The 10208-nt window shown below is 38.1% G+C and overlaps 1 protein-coding gene across 1 annotated transcript; it reads right to left on the minus strand.

The window, feature by feature from the left end:
* Nucleotides 1-2480: 2480 nt before the first annotated feature.
* msmo1 (methylsterol monooxygenase 1) lies at nt 2481-9751 on the minus strand. The gene is made up of 6 exons (XM_034686857.1): nt 9656-9751; nt 7095-7387; nt 6821-6969; nt 5588-5714; nt 5288-5442; nt 2481-2960 (listed from the first exon to the last, which is right to left on the minus strand). The coding sequence occupies exons 2-6, from the start codon at nt 7347-7349 to the stop codon at nt 2771-2773; spliced, it is 876 nt and encodes a 291-aa protein (XP_034542748.1). The 5' UTR covers nt 7350-7387; nt 9656-9751; the 3' UTR covers nt 2481-2770.
* Between the last annotated feature and the right edge of the window lie 457 nt (nt 9752-10208).

The following is a 10208-nucleotide window of genomic DNA, read 5'->3' on the forward strand; positions in this document are numbered from 1 at the left end:
ATACATACAATCATGCACACACATGCAGTGAACATGCTTAGGAGAGATATGTCAGAGTGAGGCTCCCAAACCAAGTCCCTATGGACTGAGCTACTGCCGCCCCTAGCCCTGGTAGTGCTGTTGCCTCACAACTAGAAGGTTTCTGGTTTGAATCCCTGGCCGGGCAGGTGCCTTTCTGTGTGGAGTTTGCATGTTCTCCCCGTGCATTCGTGGGTTCTCTCCGGGTACTCCGGCTTCCGGTAAGAATATGCTTACCAGGTTGAATGATCACTCTAAATTGCCCATAGGTGTGAGTGTGTGCGTGAATGGTTGTCTGTCTCTCTGTGTTTGCCCTGTCCAGGGTGTACCCTGTCTTCCGCCCAAAGCCAGCTGGGATAGGCTCCAGCTCCCCGTGACCCCTAACGGGATAAGCGGTCAAGATAATGGATGGATGGTTAGGTTGTCTTTGTATTGTTTGTATTGCTCTGTGTATTTTTATGTTTTCAATGCTGTCACTATAAAGAAGCGTAAAACGGACACTGTACAATAGAGATATGATCTCTTTTATGTGCATAAGCTTCCCTTTTGACAATTTCTGATTGTTTCTTTATTATGTGTCTATATTGGAAAAGTTCAATAAAAACATATATAAAAATAAATAAATGAATAAAGTTAAATTTCTTTTTTCCGTTAGAAAAAAAAGTGGGTTTTATTATCAAACATGAAACAATGAAACTCTGGGGAAAAAAATTGCATAAAGAAACAACAACGCTTTGGGAGGTTACTTAGAAATCTGTGGTAATGTAGAAAACTTGTCTTATACTATGAAGGTTTCCATGAATTTACTCCATGTGATGAAATACTCGCTTGAAATAGGATTGGGTTTTTTTCACAGTTAATATCCTATAAAAACAGTGCTGCGCATGTCCTGGCTTAAAACTCTACCTCCCACCCTTCTTCAATGGAGAGAAAGGCTTAAAAAAGTTTACCTTATGGAAAAAATAACAGTGAAGCTCCATCTGAAATTGGACTTGTTCGAGGTTCTATGGTCTCCTGTCAGTACTAACCTTACACTACCGATAGGATAAGAGACTGGTTTACATGATCTCAGTTTACTTAAGAGAAAATATTCTGTATATTTCTTTAGGTTCATTTTGGTTATGTCAGTAGACACATTAATTGAGAAGTATGTGAAAGGTTATCAAATGCTTGTGTGTTTATGGACAAATGTATCTGATGCCTGCTTTGAAGAAGCAATTTTTCCCCTTCTACTATGTATGTATGTATGTATGTATGTATGTATGTATGTATGTATGTATGTATGTATGTATGTATGTATGTATGTGAAGCTGAATAAAAAATGTAAAAAAAAACCAACTGTGTTGCAAGTGGATTTCCAAAGGTTTTTATTAGGACGAAGGCTGTAAAGGAGATGCTTTATTTCAGAGTTTCATCTCCATCCCCTTGTCATAATTCCTTTATGAACACTGGTTACAATAATTAAGTAATAGGTCTATCCATGGATATTAATTGGACAAAATAAATACCAAACAGTTGCTGGTTCAATCTTGTCCAATGTATGATTTTGTTTTTCTTCTGTTTTTCACCTTCAGACCAGTAGGCACTGAAAAGTTGTCAGCCTGGGCTTTGGAAAAATGTACTATATCCCTAAATTGAATCAATTTTCATATTTTTTAATATGACTGAATAAAAAGGCACACGCAGTCTGAGATAAAGCAGTGCTCTTCAGCAAACTTGACTCATCAGCCAGAGATGACAAGTAAAAATAGTGTCAATGTTGTATACAATTAATGTTATTTACTGATGTAATCTATTTCAGAAAGTAAGATTATTTTACCCATGTTAACTTTTTTAATTTTGGCCCTTAATCTCAAACGCCCTCACTTCCTGTTTGGTACCTGATGCTGCTTGTTGACTTGACAGTGCTGTATGTGCAGGAAAAGGCAGCAGGGGTGTGTCCACAGTGCAGCAGAGGGGAGATGGAGGGAACATTCAGTATGCACTCACAAAATCATCCACTACTCCACCTACACATATCTAACAGTGTCTACTGGATGACAAGAACATTCATCAAGACAAACTGCCTTACACACGAAAGCCTGGTTTAAATGTGATTCAGATTCAGAATTCTTTATTAGTCCCAGAAGGGCAATTCAGTTTAACAGTCAACCTGTCCATAGTACAATGTACAATAAAAACATGTATTACTTCTTACAGTTTTTAGAAAACAAGTGCTTTAAGAGCCAATCCCTTTCCATCAGGAACATATGAGGATTCCTATCATACATGCCTGACGTGAAGTCGTGCTGAGTTTTGATCATTTCCACAGAACTGCAGCTACAACGCAATGTCATAGTGACTCAGTTTCATTAAAGAGGAAGTGCTTAAGTGCTTAGACATTCAGAGGTGTACAGAAGCGTTTCACAGAAGAGTTGTTTCAAACATTTTTCCATTCAGTGACAAAGCAAAGCAACAAATCATGATGAGGATGTTGATGGTTTTTATTCGGTCAGCAGCTGGTGACAGAGGAGGACAACAATGGTTCTTTTTGCAGAAAGGCACAGAGGACAGACTGAAGTAAACACACAGTCCAATTCAGTTTCTAACCACTGTCAGTATGATTAATCGCAGTACACCTGTAGTGTGTGTACTGTGTGTCATAAAATGTACCTGAAGAAGCACCACAGTGTTTGTGTGCTGGCTGTGTGTACAGCTACTTTCTTCCTGATAGTCCAGGTGTGTTTTTGTATGAGTAGAAGCATTTAGGACTTTACTGCTCCTTCTTGTCGCCTTGTTTCTGCAAGTGCTTGCTGTACTGGTTGTCCGTCCCCAGCAGCTTGTCCCACCAGGTGAAGGTGGAGGCGTAGTTCCCAACAAAGTTCATGTGGTGGAAGTCATGGAAACGGGTTCCAGCGTAGAAAGGGATCAGGTGGAGGGGGTTCAGAGGGATGTCGTAACCACTGACAGGGTGTAAGAACAAAACATGATTTAAAGTCAATCTGCTATTCAACCAAAGAAGTCACCCATTTCTCCTGTGTCAGATCCATACTTCAACACTTGATACAAATTATGTTTTTGTAATGATGACACAAAAGATATCACTGTGAACATCTTTTTTTTTTTTCCTGAAATGTATCTCTTTAACTGTCTCTCTCCCACTTGGTATATTATTAGTTCAATTTACTTTTATAAGATACATATGTTGTACTTTGTATCTGCAACTAAAGAATCATTTAATGGTAGAGATGACTGAGATTGTGTAAACAAAAGTTGGATTTTGTTTTGACAAGGTTATTATTTTGGGTTATTGACATACAAACTGCAATATTATAGTAGCTCTACAGTTTAACATCCAAACATTGATTAGATTTTTAAATTCTATGCATTGGCAGCATTACTTCTGAACAATGTATGCAGTTAAAGTTCTTTTAATAAGAGCAGAACAAGTTATTTGAAACAACATGATGAGAGAAACTTAATTTTTCCAAAATGTAGCATGCAAAATCTGCTGCCAGAACACATGAACACATGAGAAATGCAGCAATCTAAGAAAAATAATAAACTTATATTTATTTAAAATGTGTGAAATTGAATTCAAATTAATAAAAAAAACAAAAGTAAAAGCAGACTTCAAATATTAGAAAATCTAAGAAAAGGAAAGCATCATTCTTTTTCTTTCAAATGACATTTGCCTGTTTGATCTCTGTTATCTATAATCTGTGCGCTGTTTCAACTGTTAATATGAGCATAAAGTCATCAGCTTACAGTTTGTATGTAGTACGTGAGAGCAAACTATAAAAGCATCAAAATAAAAAACCTGTACGGTCTTAAGAGACTTCAGCTCTGCCACTACTTAACCTGAAAGCGTAACATGTCAGTGACATCTGGTGTTCTCTGTTGCCCTCTAGTGGTTGACCTCAATAGTTACTGACACACCTGGTGAGAAATGGGAGGCTTCTCTAGCAACTACTGTTTCATTGTTGAGTATTGTTATGTATGGCTCCTCAGGGTTTTTCTCTCAATTCAATTCAATTCAATTTGCTTTATTGGCATGAACAAAGACATGTTGTTGCCAAAGCACATAAAATTCATACACATACATCACATATATATTCATTACATATTTTATATATTACATATTTTATACGCATTAATGAACGATCGTGTCACCCATACAGCATATCTCAATGTCCTCACTTCATGTGGTATGCTCATAAAACCTTCACCTAAAATCAGATATTATGGGATGGTGCGTCCCTCAGGCTGTGACAGGCAGACACATATTTAGCAGCCAGAGGAGCTGCTGACCCTTCCCCCAGGAGAACTTACAGTTTCTCTTCTGGGGTTAATGTTGGGAAGTTTGTTACTATTATAGTAATTTCCCTGTAGTGGGAATCTCTTAGTAAAGAGAACTTGCTACAGTGGAGGAGGAAGTGCATCTCTGTCTCTATGTCCCCTGTAGAGCAGTGAGCACATAGACGCTCCTCTCTGGGCAGCCATGTCTGCCTGTGTCTCCCTGTCTCTACAGCTAGCTGGTGGTCACTCAGCCTGTCTCTCTCTTTCTGCTGTCCCTCTGGCCCCGCCTCCCTCTGCCGGCTGTGCACCTGGGTGCGATTAGTGCGCAGGTAGGAGGGAGGTAAGAAAAGAGTGGCAGAGAGAGCTGGGTGCTCTCTGACACAGGACGGCACACGTTCGAGGAAGGGTTTGGGTTGTTTTTCCTTTGTCTTTTTTGTTGTCCCAAGCGGATTGTCAAACATGGTTAGTTTGTTGGGGTTTATGTTTGTTTGTTGTGTTAGTTTGGGCTGAAGGTTTCCGGTAGTTTAGTTATCTGTTTTCTTTTCCCCTATGGTTTAGATTTTGTTATTCTCAGTCTAGTTTAGGTTAGGTGCTGGGAGCGACGGTCCATTGCCCAGCACCTTTCCATCTGTTGTTCTATTTGGCCGGGGTCTCCATTCCCTTATTTCTTTTTTATTTAACTGTTTTTTGTTAATTTGGGAGGAGATTCTATTTCAAATAAAGCTTGGGGTTTTGATTGGCAACTTTGTGTGGCGTCCCTTCTGTTCTTGTATGTTGCAGTCTCCACTATTGAGCCCGTGTACCATTGGGTGACTGTAACAAGTATAATCAGTAAAGTAGCTGCTGCTCTGTTTACTGAAATCTTTCATTCTTTAGAGTCTGAGTCAAAATTCTGATAAAGCTTTGTGTAAGACTTGATTTGACTTGACGTATGTGTAAGATCTGGAAATGTCAGGGGGAAAAAAACAGGAAGGATGTTTTTCTCTCCTACCTGTGGACATCGATGGTCTCCAGCAGGCGGAAGGACACCCAGGCCCACAGGAAGAACACGTGGTTACAGAAGATCATGATGCCGATGAAGAAACCAGCTCCCAGGATGAGAGTCTCTGCAGGATGAGCGTACTCTGCCTGCATACCGAATGGAGACTGAAGAGCAGTGGAGAGAGCGTTGTGAGGAAAACTTATATATCACGTGTGTTTAGGTATACGATAAAAGAAAACGGCACTTTCAATAAGCTGGACAATGTTACACAGTTGTTTAGTTCTCTCCTCCCCTGTGTATTTTACTCACAGTGAACTCATGGTGGACTTTGTGGATGTATTTGTAGATCTTGCGGTGATGCAGCAGGCGATGGAGGAAGTAGTGCCAGGTATCCTCAACAACTGCACAGCCAAAGCACTGAGTCAGGACATATGGCCTGCAGAAACAGACAGAGAGAGGAGAGTCATCATTCAGAAGTACACTTATTGACTGATGGATCACTCTGATGGTCCTGACAAAGGCATTCCTCTGGGGAAAACTTCTGACCAGATGATTTTAGGTGAGTTGGTGTAGTTCAATACACAGAAGCATACATAATTCCAAACACACATTATATGACCGTGTGGTGTAGTTATATTCTGTTGTTTTATTTTGAGATCTGTTGAGAATAGAGTTTAATATGATTGCATGGTACGGGCACTTAGATGTCAAATGTAAAGGTAAATTGACAAGAGTGGTTAACACAGCCAGCAAAATTATAGGGCAACCACAGGTTCCACTAAGTGAGAGATATGCACAGATAAGTAACAGGAAGGCCCTTAACATCACAGGTGACACGCCCATCCTTTGCACTGCCATTTTGAACAGCCACAAATAATATTTACAAGAACTCTTATGTTCCAAGAGCAATTCAATGATTAAATTCTTAGATTGCAAAATCAAACCAAACTTTTAAATTTCAATTTTAGGAAACTCAAACAAATAAATAGCAAACTGCAGCATCCGCCTGTCCCCCGTCCAGGGTTTACAGGTGTCTGCATCATTTTATGACTTCAATTGTAGGATTTATGTATGTATGTACGTATGCACGTGTCTATGTGCATGCATATGTATATGCACATATATGTATGAGTATATATATGTGTATACATATGTGTTCTTATGTATGTGTATGTGTATGTACATATGGATATGTTTAATATTTTTATACTCCATATTTTATACTAGCTCCTTAAAGGAATTCTGCTGGCAATCACCAGGAACAATCCCAAGCATTCTCTCTGTTCCTGTCTAAAAATGTTGTATTGTCTGTTTGTCTGTGAAGCCGAAGGCAATTTTCCACATTGTGGTCAAATAAAAGTTCTAATCTAACCTAATCTAATATACTGCTGCAGGTACATCTCTGATTTTACAAAGATGTACCTAGAGCTAAATTCTGAAAAGAAATTAAGAGTGTGTCTCTTGTATTATTACATCTAACTCTTCATCATGATTACTTTGAATAGAACATGCTCAGGTGTATGTTACTGCACTTCCACTGACCAGCGTGGCATGGAGTCCCAGTCATAAGGAATGTTGAAGTATTCAGTGAAGTAGTACGTCCCACAGATCAAAGGCAGCTGGATGCAGAAGTGGTTGAACAGCAGCATCTTGAAACATCTCCACTGTTTCTCCCAAGTCTCGGGTTTGTCCTGCACACAATACATACACACAAAGAGACATACAAACAGCAGTGAGCAGAGAGATGGTCAATCAGGAGTGGCTTCCTTTTAAATGCTGAGAAATTAAATTATGACAACCAAAGGCCAACACAGACCTGTTGGATCTTGTATTTCTGCATGAAGGGCATGAACTGGAAGAGGAAACCAGGCAGACAGAACAGAAAGTAGATGAACTCGTGGACGATGAGCGACCCCCAGGTGGCAATCTGAAACTTGGTGTAGTTGTCCAGCATGTAGCCCCAGGCGTGTTTCAGGGAGGGCTGGAAGGGGTTTTCAGGCAGCGCTGCATCAACATACTCCACCGCCAAGTATGCAGAACCCAAGATGTCTGCTGTGCCGTTCACCGCCATGATGGAAACGTGAGGAGCCTACAGGTCTGAAGAGGTGACTGAAAAAAACAGGAACACTATGTTACATGTACAGCTCTGACTGAAGTGATTACAACTACAGGTGGAAAGATAATATACTTAGTCATTTTAGCTTATTTAAAGTTTTTCATCACTAAAAATGCAGAATGTGAAGAAAAGAAGATGAAGAAAACTGTATTTTCTGATACATTATAGCAATAATAGAAATTATACACATAAAACAAATAACTAAAGGCAACTGAAACACAAAAATGCCTCCATAAGACTCAAATTAAAGTATTACTACACAACACTTGTTCTTAATCACATCACCCCCCCTCCAGGAGACCATAACACCACTAAGTAGCTCTTTCAGTGACAGACTTCTTCACCCACGGTGTCTCACAGAGAGATATCACAGGTCTTTTCTTCCTGCAGTGGTCAGACTCTATCACCAATAATATATACATATATGTTGTAAGATATGCTTATTTTTACCTCTTTAATTTTAATTGCTAATAACTTTTTAATAATTGATATTTTATAGGCTCTTTTGCTTTATACTCTTTTGCATTGTCTACTTTGCTGCTGTGACACTTAAATCTTATCTTATCTTATCTTTTAAAAAAGCTGGCTGAATATGAATCAATCAAAGGTCCATGTTCGGTGCATAAATTGTTCAGTTATTTACTGAGTCATTGCAGTTGTTACAACTATTTACCTTAAGTATAGGATTATATGTAAAATGCCTTTGCCTAACATGTACCAATATAAACAGGCAACTACTGTATAGAGGAAATGTAAATGAATACTAATGAACTTTTACAATTGTAACATTTTAACATTGTAACATTGTAACTTACAGACATCTATTAACTCTTTTATTAAATTCACACATAAAAAAGTGTAATGATCAAAACTACACCAACCACAATGCCAGGCTACAAATAAATAGATTACTGTCTTTATTTTTTAAGTTAACTTGTTAACATGTCTACTTCTTATGCTGTATTTCAAAGCTTCAAAGTTCGGTCAGAACTGAAAAAAAACGGCCTTTTGTTTCTCTGCTCCTGACTCCTGGAACAAGTTGCAGCAGCGTCTTGAATTAAATGCACTTTTAACTTTCAGACAATTCAGAATCTTTATTTTTAACCTTTCAACCCGGCTCTGCAACTGTTTTAGCTAGGTTAACCTGTGTATATCATTGTATCATTTGTATCATCAGCCCTTCTTATTTTAGTGCTTTTATAGTCAATCCCCAACACCTCCTTTTATTTGTATTATTTTATTTGATCTTTTAACTGTTTTTATATCCCAAAAAATATATATATCCTATTTGATGACTTTGAAACTCTTGATGCACTGTGCTTGTTTGTGGCTGTTTTTTAAATGTCACTGTAAATGACTTGATATCATTGTTAATGAGGTTTGCCCGTCAATGCTCTCTCCAGTATAAATAAAGGTTGATCGAAAGCTTACAAATACCATTACATAAAATAATTAGATAAAACAAATGCTTTACAAACAGTTATTATTAAAAAAGAATCACAAACTGTACTAACACACTGTAATATTTCATTAATATTATTTTAAATATTGAGAAGCAGTACTGACAGACTGTGGGGAAAGATTTAGATTCCATACTATAGAAAAAAATAGCTCCAGTTACACCATGTTAACAGATCTCCTCTCAAAATTACGCTTCATTAAAAGGAAGTACATATTGACCACTATATAAGAACCCTACTAATGTAATTTGAATGTATTTAGTCAACAATTACAGCTATCTCCTCTGATATGTGACAGTAAATTATTTAACAGGGACAACAAGTTTCACAGCTCCTCTTCAGTAGAAATAAGCTCGCCACTGCATTACAGCAACTTTGATACCCTTTAACATCATATGTGGACTAACTAAACAAACATAAATGCATGCAGAATGACAGAACTTGCAGATTTGGTGCAACAGCAGCTGCTAAACATGAAGCTACATTTGTATAGAGGACATTTTTACGACTACAACTCTGCTTCTCTGTGTGTTCTCCTCAGCTCTGCTATTTAAACTGTGTTAGTATCACTGCCTAATCTAATGCTGGATGCTTACACTATTCAATTATTATTAATTAATTACAGCTGTGTGCTCCAAAAACAAGCCTTACTGTTTACTGTAACCTTTCACAGCTCTGTGCAAAACACTGTTTTCTGTTCTTCACCCAAATTATTAAAACAACATGTACACTACAATAACCACGACTATAAATTCAACTGTATACAATATTTGCAGAAAACAATAATAGGTTGACTCTCACCTTTCTGCGGTCTGTCCCGTCTACCTGAACAAGAGGCGGTGTGGCCGGGTGAAGTACACTTCTATCAAGGAATGTGATTGGCTGAGAAGAAAGGAGACTGACGTCAAGGGGCAGAGCGGTGTCGCTGATTGGTCAGCGTGATGGAGCGATGATAGTGAGACTGGAGGTTTCTACAGCAACAACCAATCAGAGAGCAGCTAGGCTTTCATAACATCCGAAAAGTTGAAGGGGCTGTATGAGGGAAGAGATGGGGTGGTTTGGAGAACTTAAGTCATACATGTGTGTGTTTTACATGATTATTCAACCCTCCTGTTATGTATGTTTCTTAGGGACAGTAATAATGTCAGAACCAAAGAAAAATTCCACTAGGTATTTTTTTTAATCTCATTATTAACTCCATTACTAACCATTTAAATCAATATTTAGTGCAATGGTGTTCTTTAATTCTCACAGACCATGGTTCAATGAGGATAACTCATTCGTTTTTCATGAAAATTAATGTTAAAACTTTTTTTTAAATATGTTTTTATTATTTTATCATTTTCAGAACAAA

This window comes from Notolabrus celidotus, chromosome 7 (assembly GCF_009762535.1).
Source record: "Notolabrus celidotus isolate fNotCel1 chromosome 7, fNotCel1.pri, whole genome shotgun sequence".
In the NCBI taxonomy this organism is placed as follows: Eukaryota; Metazoa; Chordata; class Actinopteri; order Labriformes; family Labridae; genus Notolabrus; species Notolabrus celidotus.